The sequence below is a fragment of the Triticum dicoccoides genome, chromosome 7B, assembly GCF_002162155.2.
Source record: "Triticum dicoccoides isolate Atlit2015 ecotype Zavitan chromosome 7B, WEW_v2.0, whole genome shotgun sequence".
NCBI classification, from domain to species: domain Eukaryota; kingdom Viridiplantae; phylum Streptophyta; class Magnoliopsida; order Poales; family Poaceae; genus Triticum; species Triticum dicoccoides.
Genome location: NC_041393.1, coordinates 114,492,461 through 114,514,475, shown reverse-complemented (window position 1 = coordinate 114,514,475; position 22,015 = coordinate 114,492,461). Strand labels below are relative to the sequence as shown.

At 45.5% G+C, this 22,015-nt stretch overlaps 2 protein-coding genes across 2 annotated transcripts; one reads left to right on the top strand and one right to left on the bottom strand.

The window, feature by feature from the left end:
* The first annotated feature begins 5,994 nt into the window (after positions 1-5,994).
* On the top strand, positions 5,995-8,316 carry LOC119335770 (pentatricopeptide repeat-containing protein OGR1, mitochondrial-like). The gene has a single exon (XM_037607846.1). The coding sequence runs from the start codon at positions 6,040-6,042 to the stop codon at positions 7,831-7,833; it is 1,794 nt and encodes a 597-aa protein (XP_037463743.1). The 5' UTR covers positions 5,995-6,039; the 3' UTR covers positions 7,834-8,316.
* Positions 8,317-12,287: 3,971 nt separating this feature from the next.
* Positions 12,288-14,556, bottom strand: LOC119335628 (probable aldo-keto reductase 1). The gene is made up of 7 exons (XM_037607739.1): positions 14,200-14,556; positions 13,941-14,108; positions 13,656-13,865; positions 13,371-13,543; positions 13,181-13,277; positions 12,948-13,101; positions 12,288-12,661 (listed from the first exon to the last, which is right to left on the bottom strand). The coding sequence occupies exons 1-7, from the start codon at positions 14,263-14,265 to the stop codon at positions 12,486-12,488; spliced, it is 1,044 nt and encodes a 347-aa protein (XP_037463636.1). The 5' UTR covers positions 14,266-14,556; the 3' UTR covers positions 12,288-12,485.
* Between the last annotated feature and the right edge of the window lie 7,459 nt (positions 14,557-22,015).

The following is a 22,015-nucleotide window of genomic DNA, read 5'->3' as shown; positions in this document are numbered from 1 at the left end:
CTAACAACTTGTCCGGTGTGAGATCGTCCGGACTGTTATCTTCGCCGGGGACGGATTGTTTATCCAAGTTGTCCTATTCGGACGGTTGTTCAATGGCATGTTCGTCATCCACCGGTTCGACCTGCTCTATGGCTGGGTCTGTATGGCCGCCGTCTTTGTCGAGGTGGGACTTTGTGTTGCGCTTTCGTCGCCGTCTTGACTGCTTTTCGAGGGATTTATCCTTCGTAGCGTCCTGTTGTTCCTCGTCGTCACTTCCTTTAGGTGTATCCACCATGTATACATCGTGAGATGGGGTGGCTGTCCAGTACCCTGTAGGTGCTGGTTCGTGGTTATCTCCTTCATCGTCATCCATACCGTCTATGTCTTCGGAGTCGAAATTGAGCACGTCGTTTAAACTTTCAACAGTGGCTATGAAGTGGGTGGTGGGCGGGTGTTGAATTTCTTCGCCGTCCGCATCCCAACCTTCCTGACCATAGTCCGACCAGGGCTCTCCTGATAGAGAGAGAGACTTTAGTGAATTCAGGATGTCGCCAAGGAGCAAGTGCTGAAAGATGTCCGCGACAGTGAACTCCATAACCGGCGCCCAATCGGATTTGATTGGCAGGGGCGCGAGAGGTTCGGAGTCCGGAGAGGAGTCCGGCACCTCAGAGTCACGGGCTTTGCAAAGGACATGGATGGTGTTCGGCTCAATCGCCGTAGAGATCGTAGCCCCCGAGGCGGTGTCCAGCCACTCGTCCTCGATCGGCGAAGTCGGCTCCGAACTAAGGGTCGGAGCGGACGCTGGTGCGGCCTCCAGGGCACTGTTCGGCGGTAGAGCTAGATCATACCCATCGAGACAGTGCGGCGCGCTTGGCAGTGGCTCGAATCCCTCGAAGATCAAGTCTCCGTGGATGTCAGCCGTGTAGTTCAAACTCCCAAATCTGACCTGATGGCCAGGGGCGTAGCTTTCGATCTGCTCCAGAGGGCCAAGTGAATCGGCCTGCAGTGCAAAGCCGCCGAATACGAAGATCTGTCGGGGGAGAAAAGTCTCACCCTGGACCGCGTCGTTGTTGATGATCGAAGGAGCCATCGGGTCTAAAGGTGACGACACAGAGGAACTCTCAATGAAAGCACCAATGTCGGTGTCAAAACCGGCGGATCTCGGGTAGGTGTTCCCAAACTGTGCGTCTAGGCGGATGGTAACAGGAGACAAGGGACACGATGTTTTTACCCAGGTTCGGGCCCTCTCGATGGAGGTAAAACCCTACTCCTGCTTGATTAATATTGATGATATGGGTAGCACAAGAGTAGATCTACCACGAGATCAAAGAGGATAAACCCTAGAAGCTAGCCTATGGTATGATTTTTGTTCGTCCTACGGACTAAAACCCTCCGGTTTATATAGACACTAGAGAGGGTTAGGGTTACACAGAGTCGGTTACATTGGTAGGAGATCTACATATCAGTATCGCCAAGATTGCCTTCCACGCCAATGAAAGTCCCATCCGGACACGGGACGAAGTCTTTAATCTTGTATCTTCATAGTCCAGGAGTCCGGCCAATGGTGATAGTTCGGCTATCCGGACACCCCCTAATCCAGGACTCCCTCAGGAGCCAAAGAATATTATTGAGTATTAGCAGTTGATTTGTCAATTCAACCACACCTGGATAACTTAGTATCTACAGCAAAGTATTTAGTAGCAAGGTAGTATGATAATAAAGGTAACAGTGGCAAAAGTAAAGATAATAGTTTTGTAAGAATTGTAACAATAGCAACGGAAAAGTTAATAAGCGAAGCACAATATGTGAAAAGCTCATAGGCATTGGATCAGTGATGGATAATTATGTCGGATGCGATTCCTCATGTAATAGCTATAACATAGGGTGACACAGAACTAGCTCCAGTTTATTAATGTAATGTAGGCATGTATTCCAAATATAGTCATACGTGCTTATGGAAAAGAACTTGCATGACATCTTTTGTCCTACCCTCCCGCGGCAGCGGGGTCCTAGTGGAAACTAAGGGATATTAAGGCCTCCTTTTAATAAAGATCCGGACCAAAGTATTAACACATAGTGAATACATGAACTCCTCAAACTACGGCCATCACCGAGAAGTATCCCGATTATTGTCACTTCGGGGTTGTCGGATCATAACACATAATAGGTGACTATAGACTTGCAAGATAGGATCAAGAACACACATATATTCATGAAAACATAATAGGTTCAGATTTGAAATCATGGCACTCGGGCCCTAGTGACAAGCATTAAGCATAGCAAAGTCATAGCAACATCAATCTCTGAACATAGTGGATACTAGGGATCAAACCCTAACAAAACTAACTTGATTACATGGTAAATCTCATCCAACCCATCACCGTCCAACAAGCCTACGATGGAATTACTCACGCACGGCGGTGAGCATCATGAAATTGGTGATGGAGGATGGTTGATGATAACGACGACGACGAATCCCCCTCTTCGAAGCCCCAAACGGACTCCAGATCATCCCTCCCGAGAGAGATTAGGTCTTGGCGGCGGCTCCGTATCGTAAAACACGATGAAACTTTCTCTCTGATTTCTTTCTCCGCGAGACGGAATATATGGAGTTGGAGTTGAGGTCGGTGGAGCCTCAGGGGGCCCGTGAGACAGGGGGGCACGCCCCCACCCTCGTGGACAAGGTGTGGGCCCCCTGGTCTTGATTCTTTTGCCAGTATTTTTTATATTTTTCGAAACTTGCCTCCGTGGATTTTCAGGTCATTCCGAGAACTTTTGTTTTCTACACATAAAACAACATCATGGCAGTTCTGCTGAAAACAGCGTCAGTCCGGGTTAGTTTCATTCAAATCATGCAAGTTAGAGCCCAAAACAAGGGCAAAAGTTTTTGGAAAAGTAGATACATTGGAGACGTATCAACGTCCCATCTCCTCAGACCCCTTGGATGTTAAAATGTGCTCATCACATGAAGCCGTCATCTGCCTCATCTCATCATCTATAGTGTACCCGGATCCATCCTCCCTGCATAGTGCATGTATAGTGTTTTTTTCTTTTTTTCTATGGGAGGCTTTGTTTTAAAAATACTTGGTGTTCTAGTGTCCCAACTGAAGGCAGTAAACCCCAGATCACTACAAGTTATAAACCTTAGCAAGGATAACATAAACACTATTGCTTGGAAAAATACCACTTTTTCTTTTGAAAAAGGAACAATCACACTTTGAGCGAGTACACTACCATCTCGGCTTATATGGCCTTGTATGTGAACATCACCAATTCCCCATGAAACCAGAGGTCTAAAAGATTTGGGCACCACCAAAGCATAATTTCTATGCGTGCCTCATCATTCAAGATTGAGTTTGGACTATGGATCTGATTTCACTAAAGATGTTGGCCCAATTGTCGGCTATGCTAATTGTGCAAAAGGAAGTCGAAGATGGCAGCACATATTTTTATTCAATTATAACTAGGTGCATTTGGGACAAAATTGGAAGATGGATGTGGCTGCAACACATGAACATTGACGACTGGGACAACTTCAAGTCAGTTAAAGATTGGTGGCACTCGGTGAGCAATGTCAATGGCAACATGAGAAATGGTTTGGCTACACTAGCCATATTCTTGTCTCATGGGAAATGGGTTGTAAGAGAAATGCCCGGTTTTCCGGAAGGCTTCCCAATTCCGGGCTCCAGCGTGCTCAAGATCAAGACCGAGGCCGTGCTATGGGGAATGGCGAGAACAAAACACTTAGCATCTTTGATGCTGGGCGAGTAGTTTCTTATGTATCTCTGACTGCGTTTATATGGTTGTGCATTGGGTTCTTACCCTTGTTTGTAAACTCTTCTTTAATTAATGAGACGGGCCCAAGTTTTTGCTACCAGGAAAAAAATCTAATATATTTTCAAACCTTTTGGAGAGGATGCAAGATCGCAAAAATCAATTATGATCCAAACAATTCACAAGATCAAGTTCATTGATATGATGCCTCTCCCTCTCTATGTATGTCTCTCTACGTTGCCGTCTCTTGTGTCTCTCCGTAGTTGTGTGTGCGTCTCTCTCACTCTGTCCGTCTCTCTCCCCCCTCCCCCTCTTGATCTGTATCGACAGAAAAACTATATAAAGTTTGTAAATCTAGGCTAAATATAGGTACAAGATAAAGAGCATGGGGGGGGGGGGGAGGGCAAAGGCCCCCTACCTCAAGCCTCTCCTCATTTATATAATTATGTTGTTTGAGGGGGGACTTCACATGCTGCATCTCTGTACCACCTCCTTCCCTCCCACATGACTACCTACAAAGCCAAAGAGTTCACATTCAAGTTCGACAATGGGAAGCATTACTACTATGCACGTTTACACAATGGACAGTGAAGAAGGTCTCGGGCCACCATCGGTAGTTTGGTGCATCAGTAGCACTACATGCATCGGTGCACCACATATTCTCCTGGTTTAGTCGAGTGAAACTGCCGAATTGGTACAACCACAACACAAATGCTATGTTTCTCTCATAGCAACACATATGATAGTGCTCGCTCACCACATGCATTCGTTGCAGGCCGACCCATTAGCGAGACTGGGAGGTGCTGTAGCGGTTTTGGGTAGTTATTCCATTGGTTTTGGAAGCTTCCATCGTTTTTCCTTCTTTGTATTTCTGTGCTGGTTTTCTAGGTATCCTGCAAGTTTTTTATTTATTGAATTTCTTTTTTTGTTCTTCCTTCTTCTTTTTGTTCATTTTTATTGTATGATTTTCCTTTTCTTAAAAACCTGGACTTTTTTAAATTCCCGAATATTTTTCAAGTTCTTGAACTTGTTTTAAATTCATGAACTTTGATGGTGTTACGACCCAGGGGTGCGTCACCTTGTCAGTTCCAACCCAATTAGGGCGGCCAGAGGCCTGCTACTCAAGACAAGGAAGCCGGGGTCGTGGAGAACTCTCTCCATTGCTGTAGGTGGCTAGGTTGTGTAACCCTAGTGGCCCCGATATCTTATATAAACAGAGGCCGACATGTCCGATAAAGCACATTAGAATCCCTCGGTATTATCTGTACTTTGTACACCTCAATTGCAATATACATGAGCAGGAGTAGTGACTCACCCCGTAAGGAGATATGAACCTCTTCGTAAATCTGTCTCTTGTTTCTCCTCTGACCTAATCGCCACGCTGGGATACCCTTATGAGGGATCTGTCGGAATCTTTTCCGACACACCTTTTTCAAATTCATGTTTTTTTGAATTAGCAACCAATTTAAAATTCATGAAGCATTTTTAATTCATGATTTTTTGAATTCATGGACATATTCAAATTGCGTTTTTTGAATTCATGATTTTTTGGAATTCACAGGCATTTACAAAAATAGCAAATATTTTCAAATTTGTGAACATTTTTTGAATTCGCGGACATATTACGAATTCCTGAAGATTTTTTGAATTCATGATTTTTTTAAATTTCTGAATATTTTTCAATTTGTGATCAATTTTTCATTTTGTGCACATTTCTGATAAGCACGAACACTTCTTATTTTTTTAATTGAAATGATATCACTGAAAACAAGAAATCGAAGGTAAAAAAGACTAACTAAAAAGACCGATATAACATATAGGCAAACTCACAAAGCTTTTATTCAACCGTCCCACAGTTTAGAGGACGAAAAAAAAGTTCTGCCGAGTGGCCTAACCAAACATGGCGGCCGGTCCCTAGTCATAATGTATGATTTGCTAGCTTGTGGGCCTCTATATTCGAGGTTCTAAACTCACGTAAAAAATTATGCAGGAAATAAAAGACCTAGATGACTCCTTAATCTCAAGCACAACTGCTCCATAAGATGAAGAGGTTCCCTTTCTTCTTGCTTCTACCGCATTCTTGCAATCCGATGCCACCGAGACTTTGTGAATATATAGATCGTTTGCTAAGGCAATAGCCTCTCTGATCGCCAGCACTTCCAGAGTCTCCGGGTCTTCTGTATTTTTGAACAAAACCAAAGAGACCGTGCGACTCGAGCTGGCGTCGTGAGCAACGCGAGGCGCAATTGATCGCAACGAGCGACACATAGCATCGCCCCAGCCACAATGCCACCCGCGCCGGCGACGGCTACGGCGGCGGCGGCGGCGCTGCACCTGGAGCCCTTCCTCCCACGCCTGACCACACTCTCACACCACAAGCAGTTCCACGCGCAGCTCATCACCTCGGCCCGCCTCTACTTCGAGCCCTCCCTCCGAGCCCGCTTCCTCGACCGCCTCGCGCTCTCCGCGCACGCCGCCGCGCTGCCGCACGCCCTCCTCCTCCTCCGCTCCCTCCCGTCCACCGCCACCAACGACCTCAACGCCGCCCTCCGGGGCCTCGCCGCTTCCCCGCACCCCGCGCGCTCCCTGCTCCTCCTCGCCGGCCGCCTCCTCCCCTCGCCGTCCCCGCCGCGGCCCCGCCTCGACGCGCTCTCCCTCTCCTTCGCGCTGAAGGCCTCCGCCCGGTGCTCCGACGGGCCCGCCACCATACAGCTCCACGCGCTCGTCCTCCGCCTCGGCTGCACGGCCGACGTCCGGCTGATCACCACGCTGCTCGACTCGTACGCGAAATGCGACGACCTCGCGTCCGCGCGGAAGGTGTTCGATGAAATGACCGTGCGCGACGTGGCCTCGTGGAATGCGCTGCTTGCTGGGCTGGCTCAGGGGACTGAGCCTACCCTGGCCCTGAAGCTGTTCCACAGGCTGGTAGGGAGCTTCCGGGAGTTGCCACCAAGGGAGGCACCCAATGAGGTGACCATGGTTGCCGCGCTTTCTGCGTGTGCACAGATTGGCTCGTTACAGGACGGGTTGAATGTGCATGAGTTTGTTCGCAAAATGGGCGTCAGCAGCAATGTTCGTGTTTGCAATGCACTTATTGACATGTACTCCAAGTGCGGTTCATTGGCCCGGGCGCTGGAAGTGTTCCACTCCATCAAACGAGAAGACCGGACACTTGTGTCATACAATACTGCGATACAAGCAATTTCCATGCATGGGCATGGGGGTGATGCACTCAAGTTGTTTGATGAAATGCCGACATGTATTGAGCCGGACGAAGTGACCTACATCGCTGTGTTGTGCGGATGCAACCATGCTGGGCTCGTGGATGATGGCCTCAGGGTTTTTCATGGCATGAGGGTTCCTCCCAATGTAAAGCACTACGGCACTGTTGTGGACCTTCTTGGCCGCGCAGGCCGTCTTGCCGAGGCATATGATACCATTAAGTCCATGCCGTTTCCTGCAGATATTGTCCTCTGGCAGACATTGCTGGGTGCGTCCAAGACGCATGGTGATGTTGAGCTCGCGGAGTTAGCTGCTACAAAGCTTGCCGAGCTTGGTTCAAATGTTGATGGTGACTATGTGCTCCTCTCTAATGTATATGCGTCCAAGGCACGGTGGGCAGATGTTGGTCGAGTCCGTGATACCATGCGCAGCAATGATGTGCGGAAAGTACCTGGCTTCAGCTACACAGAGATAAGTGGTGTAATGCATAAGTTCATTAATGGTGATAAAGAGCACCCAAGGTTGCAGGAGATTTACAGAGCGCTAGAGGAAATTGTGTCAAAAATAGGTGAGCTGGGATATGAGCCGGAAACAAGCAATGTGCTTCATGACATCGGGGAGGAGGAGAAGCAGTATGCATTGTCCTATCATAGCGAAAAACTGGCCATTGCATTTGGGTTGATTGCCACGCCACCTGGGGAGACCCTGCGGGTGATAAAAAATCTCCGAATCTGTGGGGACTGCCATGTAGTGGCAAAGCTCATATCTAAAGCCTATGGCCGAGTGATTATCATCCGGGATAGAGCAAGATTCCATCGGTTTGAAGATGGGCAGTGCTCTTGCAGCGATTACTGGTAAAACACTGGTGTGTTCGGTGATTTACAGGGGCTGATGGATTTGATAATGAGCCACTGACTTCACAGGATCAACAGACTACAGGTTTGGTGGGAGTTCATACAAACCCAGCTTACTAGTGTGGCTTCATATGATTCAACTTTCATTTGAGAAGAATCTTGCAAGTGAACTCAACCCCACAAGCTTGAGCTTTACTCTGTGTTTGTGTTACTACATGAGTGTTCACAATTCATCAAAGTGTATGTTCACTGAGAGGCCATCAGATATTACACCTACAAGATGTAAACAGATAATAGCTTTGCACTAGCGTTATTCTAGTGTGTTATTAGAGATTGCAACCAGGTGTGTGTGGGATAGGGCTCATGATATTTTTCCGTTCTGGGAGTCCAGAGAAATTTTCGTATTTGCGGAAAATATTTTCCTTTACATTGCTTTCTAGTTCCTCCCAACAGTCTTACAGTGCCATATTATACTCATGGTTCTTATTTATATTAAATGTCCATTGACTTCATCTGATATCAAAATGTCCAACCTCGTGAGGATGCAATTATTTTATAAGGTCTTTGAGTCTGCAGAATAAGATCCTCCTTCACACTCTTTTTTGTAGAAGACTGTCTGCCATAAGACCATAGTGTTTAATGGAGTCAAAATAGCTTGAGGTTGTTATGAACCTTTTGCTTCTTTCTCCATTTTGACCTGCACAGTTGCTGTTGCACAGATTTAAAAACATATAATGTTTTCTCAGAAATGTCACTGTTGAGATGTCATTTTTTAAAGCAAATTTATTAGCAGCAGATATGAGTTTTCACTATGCAAAATGGAGCGACCCACAAGATATTGTTTTCTTTGAATATTTCTGGAGATTTAAATTATCAAGGAACCTCTTTCCTCTGACCGCAAAAAGAAAAAAGCAACCTCTTTCTTGACTTATTTTTCCTATGTATGTTCCAACCACTTTCAGTATGCACTAAGTTTGATTGTCCCTTTCATCCAAGCATGAATTGCAGATCATGTTCTATGATGAATATGTAAATTGGCAGGTTGCATTTTTCACATCTCATAGTTTGGTATTCTTTTCAATAACTTTTTTTTTATGCATGCACTTTGTAGACAGCTAATTCAATTCAAAGGTGCCGCTGGTGAGGCATTCATTGTTTTGTTGTTGGCTGCACAGAGACAGCCTTAAGGAAGAATGAGAGAAATTCAAAGAGAAATGAGTAGATCTGTAGATACGATGCATCCAACCAGAAGCATTCTGCTCTTGTAAAGGTAAGCCAGCTATTCCATGGCAGTATAATATTGCGATAGTTCCATTTCTCTTGTGAGTTGTGAAGGCGAATCGAGTCAGCCATACTCTACGGACAAAGTAATGAAGTTTATCATGTATCTAAATTTCCTTCATCGAAAAAACATGAACACAAACTGTTCATTGAAGAAGCTATGTTTGTACTGAATTTCTTACTGTACTGTAATTATCTATGCAAATTTAGATAGTGTTTGTGTTAGGAATAGGCAACTTGTATTCCCATGAGGCCATAGGCCGATATATATACATGTACAGGTGTGGAACATATGCAGGAAACCCCTTATATAACGGGATAAATACAAAGGGGTACATGACTTATATTATAACTCTAACACCCCCCCTCAAACTCATGGTGGATGAACAACACTGAGTTTGGAGAGATAAAAGCCATGTTGTGCTCTAGTCTGGGCCTTCGTCAGGAAATCCGCCAACTGTAGCTCTGAAGGCACATACTGAAGAGCAATAACCTGATCCTGCACACCAGCGCGCACATAGAAAGCATCAACACCAATATGCTTGGTGAGCTCATGCTTCACAGGATCGCGCGCAATACTAATAGCACCTGTACTGTTAGATAAGAGCAGAGTCGTGTAGTGACAGAAACACCAAAATCCTGAAGTAACCACCGTAACCAAGTCACCTCTGCCGTCAAAAGAGCCATTGCTCGCAACTCAGCCTCAGCACTCGAACGGGAAACTGCAATCTGTTTCTTCGTCTTCCAGGCAATGAGAGAACCACCAAGAAAAACACAGTAAGCAGAAAGTGAACGGCGATCTGAAGGATCACTAGCCCACGTAGCATCCGAATAGGCCTGAAGCTGTAAAGAACTGGAGCGAGGAAAGAATAGACGGTGAGAGATCGTGCCCCGAAGATATCGGAGAACACGAAGGAGATGACTATAGTGAACCGATGTGGGAGCAGAGACAAACTGACTCAGATTATGAACCGGATAAGAGATGTCCGGACGAGTGACAGCTAGATAGACAAGACTGCCAACAAGATGACGATAACGCGTCGGGTCAGGGAGAGGATCACCATCAGTAGCACGAAGGTGAACATTGAGCTCCATAGAAGTCTCAACAATGCGCTCGTCAGTAAGAGCAGCACGAGCAAGAAGATCCTGGATATACTTTTCCTGGGATATAAAAAAGCCATCAGAGGTAGAAGAGACTTCAATCCCAAGAAAGTAGCGAAGAGGTCCAAGATCAGACATAAGAAACTGCTCACTAAGACGGGCCTTTACAAAGGCAATATACTCGGAGTCATCCCCAGTGATGATCATGTCATCAACATAGAGAAGAAGAAGAGTCCGACCACGAGGAGAAAGGTAAATAAACAATGCTGGATCATGATCACTTGCTGAAAAACCAGCGGCAGTGACCACAGAGGCAAAACGCTCAAACCAGGCGCGGGGGGCTTGCTTAAGACCATAGAGAGAGCGACGAAGACGACATACCATGCCATCAGGGACAGAATACCCAGGTGGTGGCTGCATGTACACCTCCTCACGCAGCTCACCATTAAGAAAGGCATTCTTCACATCAAGTTGAGATATAGACCAGTGGCATGCAGAGGCAACGACAAGAAGTGTACGAATAGTGGTCATATGGGCCACAGGAGCAAAAGTCTCGTCATAATCACGACCATGCTCCTGCTGAAAACCACGAGCCACAAGACGAGCTTTGTGACGCTCAAGAGAACCATCGGAGCGAGTCTTAACCTTGTAGACCCACTTACAAGTGATGGGACAGACTCTAGGAGGAAGAGAACTCGGTATAGTTAGTACCATCAAAGATTACTGGACAGCGAGGGACAGCAACATAGCCCGATGCAGCAGACATTTTTTTTTATCAACTGAATCTGACGAGGGAGCTTCCAATCGGGACGGATCGGGGAGCGGCAGACAGTCGATCGGCGGAAAGTGCAACGAGATCGATTGGGGGGCCGGCTGGAGCTCGATCGGGAACGAGATCGAAGCTAGCGGGACCAGATCGAGGCGGGCGGGAGGAGATCGATCGGGGACACTTCGAGCAGCCCTGGTTGGAGATCGATCGGGATGCAGAGAGGATCAAACGCAGGAGTTGCAGCGTGCAAAAAAATTAACCTAGCTCTAATACCATGTTAGGAATAGGCAACTTGTATTCCCATGAGGCCATAGGCCGATATATATACATGTACAGGTGTGGAACATATGCAGGAAACCCCTTATACAACGGGATAAATACAAAGGGGTAAATGACTTATATTATAACTCTAACAGTTTGGACATTTGATAATATTAGAACTAATGTTGCATGGGGTTGGATTACTCTTGCAGTGGGGGAGAATAGAGGTTAAAGGGGCAAGAATGAAAGTGAGGAAAGGATGATCACTCTCAAAGCTTCAATATTCAGAGTTGATGCAAAGTCTATGGTCTACAATGCTCCTGCTCTTTCTCGGAAGTCTTGGTTGTCCAGAAATGGCGCAACCGAAATGCATTCAAAGACATTCACATGGATTGAGTGCCACCTATCGCTTTGGTTGTCAGAGCTCCCCATTGGCTCTTAACCAGCCTGCTTAACATCTACCATAATCAGCATTGGTGTCGTTAATTGTAAGCTTATCCCCTGTCACCAGGGCTACTGCTTATGCAGTGCATTCCGCTCTTGTGTAAGTTCAGCTATGAAGAGATTGTAGAAGTACGTTAAATGAAGTTTGGGGTCTTATGTTACTGGGCTGAAACCATCTGTCCCTGAAAGCTAATGCAGCTCCTCTACTTTAATGGAAGAGAGCCTGGAGCATGTGGAGGTGACCGCATCAGATGTGCATCAGGCTTGAGGTCATGACACTAAACCTGATAAGATCCTGTGGTCTCATAGTTACTGTTGATGCTGTGCAAATTACACAGTGAGAAATGTTTGGCTGAACCATGCACCTCCATGGGCCTCGAACGTTCAATGCTTATTCCGGACATGTGCCGCTATGCCATTCTACCACACCCCTATATTCAGAAGCCTCCATTTTATCCGTGCAACTTTAAACAATCTACCCCACCTGTAAATTCAGGTGTGCTATTCTATCCGTTCAACCTTTCACACATATTTATGACGTTCAGTCTTTATCAATTGTTTCTGATATTTTCATCCAAGATGGACGAGCACGGCAAATCACGTCTTACAGTCTCGGTCTTCTTTTTATGCATGCAGACAGAAGTTTACATGATTCCTGGAGACAGTGCACATGTTCTTATTTGCAGTACATTATTTAGCACGGAAGATTCACAAGGTACATGCAGCACCATTCAGCACGATAGCAGATACAGTAGATGGCATGGCTGTTTTATTCTCACATATCACCGTTTTTTGTAGTTTTACTTCTTTGGTGTGTCTGCATGGTTCCAGTTGGTATGCGCCAAGGAAGTATAACTCCTTACACCGGCCACATCTTCTTCACGTATCTGGCTGCTAATTTCTTTCAGGTCATCTTCCGTGAGCTTTATCTTCAAGGAGTCAATGTTGGAGTCCAGATTCTTGATCTTGGTTGTTCCTGAGAAATTACAGAGCATATTTGTCAGTGACCAAATGCCAGTCTACTGGAGAAACGAGCTGCTGATGCACTCGTTTGGAACTTGGAAGTGACAACAATTATAAATTAGGACATGTTTGGAGGTATTAAAACATCAGGACAAACTGTAGAGTAAGTTCACTGCCGAATAAAGCTGGACTGCCACTGAAATATTTCACTTCTATCGGAATGCATGCAAGAAAAATGATCTTGAGTTTTTTCGCCTACTATGAGAACTGACAACTGAAGAAGGGAGTGCAACATTTACCTGGTATGGGAACCACATCATCCCCCTGATGCAGGACCCAAGCTAAAGCTAGCTGAGTAGGGCTGCAGTGGTGCTTCCTGGCTAGTTCTTCCATTTTCAGATAGAGATGCTTGTTCTTCTCCAGATTTTCTGCCGAAAACCGTGGGTGCTTTTTCTGTGATAAAGATACGGCAAAGCCTAAGTAACTGAAACGAATTGGCTGCTGCAAATGAAGCACTTGAGTGTCTGGGTACCAGATTGGATTCAGCAGACACTTGCTCCGTGACTCCTCTTCCGCCGAAGAACCCGCGGCCGATCGGGCTGTAAGGAACAATTCCAATCCCAAGTTCCCTGGGGTCCATAGATAAAAGCAGAAGAATCACTTTGGACTGCCCATTATGGTGATCCCACGAGTATGTACAATTTGCAATGCAGAAAATTCACCTGCAGAGCGGCACAATGTCGGGCTCGATGTCACGAGCCCACAGGGACCACTCCATCTGCACCGCGGAGATCGGGTGCACGGCGTGAGCACGCCGGATGGTGTCGGGGCTCGCCTCCGAGAGCCCAATGTACCTGACCTTCCCCTCCTCCACCAGCTTCTTGAGCTCACCGATCTGCAGAAGAAGCATGTCCCAGCATAGCAATTGCAGTGAGCAACCGCACCAGTCAATCACTCATGCATTGCAAACACAGTTATTAACAGGATGAAGGTGCTGATCAGGAGACCGTGTCCTCGATGGGGGTGGTGGTGTCGACCCGGTGCTGGTAGTAGAGGTCGATGTAGTCGACGCCGAGGCGGCGCAGGCTGGCCTCGCAGCAGGCGCGCACGTACTCCGGCCGGCCGCACACGGCGCCCCTGCCCTCGTCGTACGCGTACTGCTGGATCCCGAACTTGGTGGCCACCTGCACCTGCTCCCTCGGCAGCTGCTTCAACGCCTGTAGTACACAAAGACATACACACGCTTGATTACTCTGAAATGCAAAGGAGGTAAATCAGTGAACGGAGCAGACCTTGCCGAGGAGCGTCTCGTTGGTGTGGGGGCCGTAGAAGTCGGAGGAGTCGAAGAAGGTGACGCCGCGGCGGAAGGCGTGCGCAACGACGGAGGCGCCGGCGTCGTCGCTGAGCGGGGCGCTGTAGGAGCCCGTCAGGCCCATGCACCCGAACCCCAGCTTAGACACCTGCCAGCCTCGTTGTTGGGTCGTTAGTTAGATTCAGTGTCCAACAAGAAGAGGAGATAGTTAATCGGTGGAGGGGCAAGGGAGAAATCACCTCCAGGCCCTGGGCGCCGAGCCTGACGCGAGGAACCAGTGGCTGTGGGAGTGGGGTTTCCTCCATGGCGCAGCAAGGACCGTCGAAGAGCTAGCAAGCCACCGGGGCGGAGACGGAAGCGCCGTGCTGAATATTGCCGGAAGTTGCAGTGCAGTAGTGAGCAGTGACTCGATCGGGTGACCAACTGAGGGTATATGCAAGGTAGCAAGCTTCGGAGCATTTTATAGTTTATTATATTAGTACTCCCTCCGTTCACTCCTCACTGTGCATACGAATTAAATTGAGGGTAGTGCGAAAGTCAGAGAAAACAGTCCACTTTTTGGGCCATATCTTTACGAAATAGGTTTTCCCCGCTTTGTATTCCAAAGCAAACATCACCACCGATACAATCAGATAGGTGCTGAGGTGGAAGCAACACAGGCACGCTCAAAAGAAACGAAAAAGAAAAAGAAAAGAAACAAATGCCGACACCGGCAGATAAACAAAAACGAAGAAGCTTCGCGACCGCCAACGCCCACCGGGATCCTCCACTAAGCACCTATACTTCGGAGCGCCGGTACCAATCAACACCTCCAAGAAGGGACGCGACGATGACGACGCTGCTGCCAAGGATTTCCCCCGGTACTCGACTAGGAGAGAGGAAGGGTACCTCCAACGCCCTCCAGGAAGGTTCGGTGGCACCCTCAGGTACCACCGCGCCGGAGTCGGCTCGGCCGACAGGGGTTTCTCCCGATCCCAAACCTTCACCTCGCGCGATCCGGAGCACGCCACCAAACAAACCACCACTCTGCGCCAAAACGGTCTTGAAGCTTCCGCACCGTCTCACCACGACACCGTGAAAGGGGCCTGCTCAATGAAGAAGAGGAGCCGGGACTCGGGACAACATCAACGTCGGCACGTGGGAGGGCCCAACCTCCACCGTCAACGACGGTAACCGACCGGACGTGATAGCAGGAGCATACCGGTCCCGTGGGCCCACAGGTCCGTCCGGGTCTGCAAATGCCCGTAAAGCTCCCGCCTTCACGCTGCAGAAGGCATGCCGACGCCGCCACCACCGCAAGACCGAGCCGCTCCTCCGCGCCACGCAGAGGACGTCGAAGCCACGCCAATGGCCAGCCCGCTAGGACCCAGATGGGGCCGGGAGGGCCCAGATCTGGGCCGGGGGCGTGCCGCCGGCCACCGCACGTCACCACGCCGCCCCCTGCCCCGAGAAGGGGACGAGCGCGCGGAGATAGAAGGGTCGGGGGCATCCGCCGGTGGCGGGGGAGATCCACCGGAGGAGGGCTGAGAAGAAGGGGAGGGGGCGCGCCGCCCCGTCCATCTCCCGGGAAGGCAGCGCAGGGGCGGGAACGGGAGGGGAAGGGGGAAGAGGGGGGCGGGATGGGCCGGGGCGCGCGCGCCGGCGGCGGCGGGAGGGGGCTTGGGCGCCGGCGGCAGCGGCGGAAACCCGAGCGGGAGGGAGCGGGTCGGGGGACTAGAGGGAGGGAACGCGGTAGGCTAACGTACAATGTCATTTTTCCTGTAGTTGTCGGCCATATCCTTTCCTTTGTCATGTACTAGTACTCCCTCCGTTCACTCCTCACTGTGCATACGAATTAAATTGAGTGTAGTGCAAAAGTCAGAGGAAACAATCTACTTTTTGGACCATATTCTTTCCTTTGTCATATCTATATACCTAATCTATATCTATATCTACCTATATCTATATCTGACTATCTGTACCTATATTTATTTATATTATTTATTACTATTTATCTTTATCTTTATCCCCTAATAATAATAATATAGTTAATAATAATTTAATATTAATAATATTAATATTAATATTAATATTAAAGGGAGGATTATTTCACCATTTTTTTGGTCCACATCAATGATTTTCGTACGTCCGTCCACTTTTTCGTATGTCATCTCTGTTTTTCTTTTCGTTGCACCTAAAAAGAAAATCGTGTTTTAGAAAAAAATTGCCTTACATGAAATCGAACCGCACCCTCATAGAACGATACTATACCCACCAACCAGCGCTCACCTGCGAATCAACCTGTGGTTGAGTTGGTTAGGTGGACAGTGGTATCCCCAACCCACCAGGGTTCAAATCCTGGTGCTCGCATTATTCCTGGATTTATTTCAGGATTTCCGGCGATGCACTTTCAGTGGGAGGAGACGTTCCCGTCGACGACGAGGCGCCTACGGTGACTTCGTAAATCTCAAGATGATATGCCGGCTCAGTCTCTCGGAGGTGCTCATAAGGGTAGGGTGTGCGTGTGTGCGTTCATAGGGATAAGTGTATGCGCGTGTATATGAGCGCTTATGTCTGTACTGATGCTCAAAAAAAAAAAACCAGCGCTCACCTAGCCGGACTTTGTTTAGGAAAGAGGAGAGAAGGACTGCTTGCTTTTATTTGGTACATGTACGAGTTTTTCAACAAAAAATAACTTGGAAGCCAGACGGCCTCCTCACCGCCTCCCGATCCGCCTCATCACTCCGCCGCCGCGGCGCCGCTCTCCAACGCTATCTACATTTTGGATCGAATCCACGTACGAGAACTACTCCAAAATACGGAGCCATGAGAGTCCCGATCCAGATTCCACGGAGAATTCACCGCTATAAAAGAAAGGCTCAACTGCAAATCAAGGTACATTACTTTACCGGAAGTTTACCCAAAGTCGCCTCTCCCGACTTCGCCGTAAAACAAGATGTCGTCCGATAGAATCTGGCCGATGTCACCTCCCCCCTACTTCCCTAGAAGACCGCCCAATGTCGCCTCCTCAAACTTTGACTGAAAACAAGATGGCGTCCGACAGTGCTCCACACTTCACCAGAATTTCGTGGTCTTCTCTAGCAACCAACAGTTTATTGAAATTAGCATTGTTGTTGAGATAGTCCTTGCTGAAAGTAACCAAGAGTCCATTGGTGGCAAATTGATTTTTCTTGCAATGGTTGCTAAATCCTAGAGGGCCTACAATTATGATTAGGAACCTGGTTGATGTTGATGAATAAAACGATAATTTTTTTAAGTGGGGGAGAGAAAAACGAAAGGCAAATGGCAAATAATGTAAATTGCAAGGAGATGAGATTTGTGATTAGGAACCTGGTTGATGTTGATAATGTCTCCCCGACAACGGCGTCAGAAATTCCTTTTGATGTTGGCTTGAACTACGTCGGTATTTCCCCAAAGAGGAAGGGATGATGCAGCACAACAACGGTAGGTATTTCCCTCGGTGATGAGACCAAAGTTATCGAACCAGTAGGAGAACCACGCAACACAACGTAAACAGCTTCTGCACACAAATAACAAATACTCGCAACCCGACGTGTTAAAGGGGTTGTCAACCCTTTTCGGGTAACAGTGCCAGAAATTGGCATGGAGACGGGAGAAAGTTGTAATAGATTGGATAAATAGATCGCAAATAAAATAAAGTACAACAATTTTTTTGTATTTTTGGTTTAATAGATCTGAAAATAAAAGCAAATAAAAATAGATCGTAAAGGCAAATATATTAAAGAAGAGATCCGGGGGCCGTAGGTTTCACTAGTGGCTTCTCTTGAGAAAAATAGCAAACGGTTGGAAAACAATTACTGTTGGGCAATTGATAGAACTTCAAATAATCATGACGATATCCAGTCAATTATCATTATATAGGCATCACACCCAAGATTAGCAGACCGACTCCTGCCTGCATCTAGTGTATTACTCCACACATCGATCGCTATCTAGCATGCATCTAGTGTATTAAGTTCATGAAAAAATAGAGTAATGCAATAAGAACGATGACATGATGTAGACAAGATCTATCTATGTAGAAATAGACCCCATCTTGTTATCCTTAATAGCAACGATACACATGTGTCGTTTCCCCTTCTGTCACTGGGGTCAAGCACCGTAAGACCGAACCCATCACAAAGCACCTCTTCCCATTGCAAGATAAATAGATCAAGTTGGCGAAACAAAACCCAAGTATCAGAGAAGAAATACGAGGCTATAATCAATCATGCATATAAGAGATCAAAGAAGACTCAAATAACTTTTATGGATAAAAACATAGATCTAATCATAAACTCAAAGTTCATCGGATCCCAACAAACACACCGCAAAAAGACTTACATCATATGGATCTCCAAGAGACCATTGTATTGAGAATCAAAAGAGAGAGAGGAAGCCATCTAGCTATTAACTACGGACCCGTAGGTCTATAAAGAACTACTCACGCATCATCGGAGAGGCACCAATGGACATGATGAACCTCTCTGTGACGGTTTCTAGATTGGATCTGGTGTTCCTGGAACTTGCGGCGGCTGGAATTGATTTTCGTCGACTTTCCTAGGGTTTATGGAATATTGGGGTATTTATAGAGCAGTGCAGGAGGCCACCGAGGTGGGCATAACCCACCTGGGCCCCCAGGTGCGCCCTGGTGGGTTGTGCCCCCCTCGGGGCACCCCTATGGTACTTCTTCGGCCCATTTTGTGTCTTCTAGTCCAGAAAGAATCCACAAAAAGTTTCGCTGCGTTTGGACTCCGTTTGGTATTGATTTCCTGCGTTGTAAAAGATAAGCAGAAAACGACATCTGGCACTGGGCACTATGTAGTACCAAAAAATGATATAAAATGCTTATAAATGATTGTGAAACATCCAAGAATGATAATATAACAACATGAAACAATCAAAAATTATAGATACGTTGGAGACGTATCAGCATCCCCAAGCTTAATTCCTGCTCGTCCTTGAGTAGGTAAATGATAAAAACATAATTTTTGATGTGGAATGCTGCTTAACATGTTCATCACATATTCTTTTCTTTGTAGCATGAGAATTTGGACTTTTATATGGTTCAAAGCAATAGTCTAGTTTTGACATGAAGACTTTAATACTCAAGCATATCAACAAACAAGCATGTCTTTCAAAATATCAACACTAAAGCAAGTTATCCGTACCCCATTATGCTCAATCATTGATCCATTCATGAAACACATTCAAATATTAGCTATACCCAATGCTCAAGTACGATCATAGTGCCCCTTAGTTGGTGCTTTATAAGAGAAGATGGAGACTCAAGTAAAAATAAAAACTGCATAAAGTAAAAGAAAGACCCTTCTTAGAGGGAAGTAGGGATTTGTAGAGGTGCCAAAGCTCAAAGCAAAAATTGAGAGATAAAAACATTTTGGGAGGCATACTTTTCCCACCAACTAAAACGACTTAGAGTTCCCAATACTTTCCATGCTAGATACATCATAGGCGATTCCCAAATAGAAAATAAAGTTTATTCCTTTTTCCACCATACTTTCACTTTCCATGGCTAACCGTATCCACGGGTGCCCTCCATACCAACACTTTCCAAAGAATTTATTATTTGACAACATAAAGTAAATTCATTTTTCATTTCGGGACTAGGCATCCCTAATACCTTTGCCGTACTCTCGTGCAATGACAAGTGAATAATCACTCGTCGTGAGAACAACACATCTAGCATGGAAAACATCGGCCACTCTTCACCGCCTCGCGAGCAATACGAGCACACAAAAGGGAAATTTATTTTGAAAATCAAAGATGGCACATACAAATTTTCTTAGAACGACATGGAAATACCGCATATAGGTAGATATAGTGGACTCATATGCCAAAACTGGTTTAAAGGGTTTTGGATGCACAAGTAGTGATCATACTTAGTGCAAATGAAGGCTAGCAAAAAGATTGAGAAGCGTCCAACCAAGAAACAAAAAATCTCATACGCAAGCATTAAGCATAAGTAACACCGAATAATGCACCACAAGTAGGATGTAGTTTCATTGCATAACTGTTGACTTTCGTGCTTGCATAGGGAATCACAAACCTTAACACCAATATTCTTACTAAAGCATAATTACTCATCAACATAACTCACATATCATATCGTCATATCTCAAAACCATTACAAAGAACCAAATTTATTTTGTCCAATGATCTTCATGAAAGTTTTTATTATATCCTCCTTGGATATCTATCACTTTGGGACTAATTTCATATGTTGCTTTTAATAAGCTCAAACAAATATAAGTGAAGAACATGAGCATAATATTTCTTTCTCTCAAAACAATCTACGTGAAGCAAGAGAGAATTTATTAAAAAATTTACTAACTCCCAAATAAATCTAAGTGAAGCATGAGAGCATTTCTTCAAAAATAAAAAAGCACACCGTGCTCAAAAAGATATAAGTGAAGCACTAGAGCAATTCCATGGCTCTAAAAATTTAAGTGAAGCATAGGAGCAAGCATAGCATAATTTTTGGCTCTCTCAAAAAGGTGTGTCCTGCAAGGATTCAAGACTTAAAATAAAAAGCAAAACACTCAAAGACTCATTTCATACAAGACGCTCCAAGCAAAACTCATAATATGTGACGAATAAAAATATAGCTCCAAGTAAAATACCGATGGTTGTTAGAAGAAAGAGGGGATGCCACTCGGGGGCATCCCCAAGCTTAGTTGCTTGCTACTTCTTGAATATTATCTTGGGGTACCTCGGGCATCCCCAAGCTTAGCCTTTTGCTAATCCTTATTCCTTCATCCATCGTAAGATCACCCAAAACTTGAAAACTTCAAGCACGCAAAACTCAACAAAACCTTCGTGAGATCCGTTAGTATAAGAAAGCAAACCACTACTATAAGTACTGTTGCAAACCCATTCATATTTTATTTTTTCACTATATCTACTATATTCCAAGTTGTCTATGGCAAAAACTCTTCAAAGAAAACCATAGAATCATCAAAACAAGCACACAACGCAAAGAAAACAGAATCTGTCAGAAATAGAACAGTCTGTAGCAATCTGGAAACTTCGAATACTTTTGTAACTTCAAAAATTCTGAAAAATTAGGACGACGTGAATAATTTATTTATTAATCTTTTGCAAAAAATAATCAACTCAAAAGCACTCTTCTGTAAAAAATGGGAATTATTTTTGTGAGCGCAAAAGTTCGTATTTTTCAGCAAGGTCAAATCAACTCTCATCCAAATCATCCCAAAGGCCTTGCTTGGCACAAACACTAATTTAAACCACAAAATCACATCTAATCAGAGGCATAATTGGGTACTTTATTGAAAACAGCAAGAAAACCAAAAAGCAAAAAGACACAAGTTGGGTTGCCTCTCAACGATTGCTATCGTTTTACGCCCCTAGCTAGGCATAATGCGAAGGATCTAAGTGTTGTCATCTTTGTTCTCCAACTCTTCAATCAAGCACTTAGATTTTTTCAAATATTCAACATACAAATTCTCAACGACAACACTTCTAGGCACGGGATTGAAAAAATCATTTTTGCAAATAGGGTCTCTTATAACTTCAATAAAATTGGGATGGATACTAATCATCTTAAGACCCCCTTTATCATTACTAGAAGTTGCACCCTTATTTTTAGTAACTTGAGTAGTCTTACCAATTTTTACGGGAGTTTTGGCGGAAGCAAAAGCCGTTCTAAGATTAGTAAAAAAATTCTTCCAATTTATCAATCCTAGACGGGCTTTCTTCAATTCTTTCATGAATTACAGTCCCCTTTTCCTTTAACAACTTAAACACTTCTCCCGCTCTTGACCCAATTTTAGTAGCAAAATTTTGCATCTTTTTATCCAAGTTTTCAATATGTTCTTCGGTAAGAATTTTCTTTTCAATAACATCTAGTCTTTCCATAACATGCTCAAGAGTCAAAATTGTTTCATTGATCATAAGCGGCAGTGAACCAACCAAATTTTCCAAAGTGTTAAAAGTATCAAGAGAGGGACACATCAAGAAATTTCCACCGGTAATCATATCTAGGACGAATCTATACCAAGTAGTGATGCCCACATA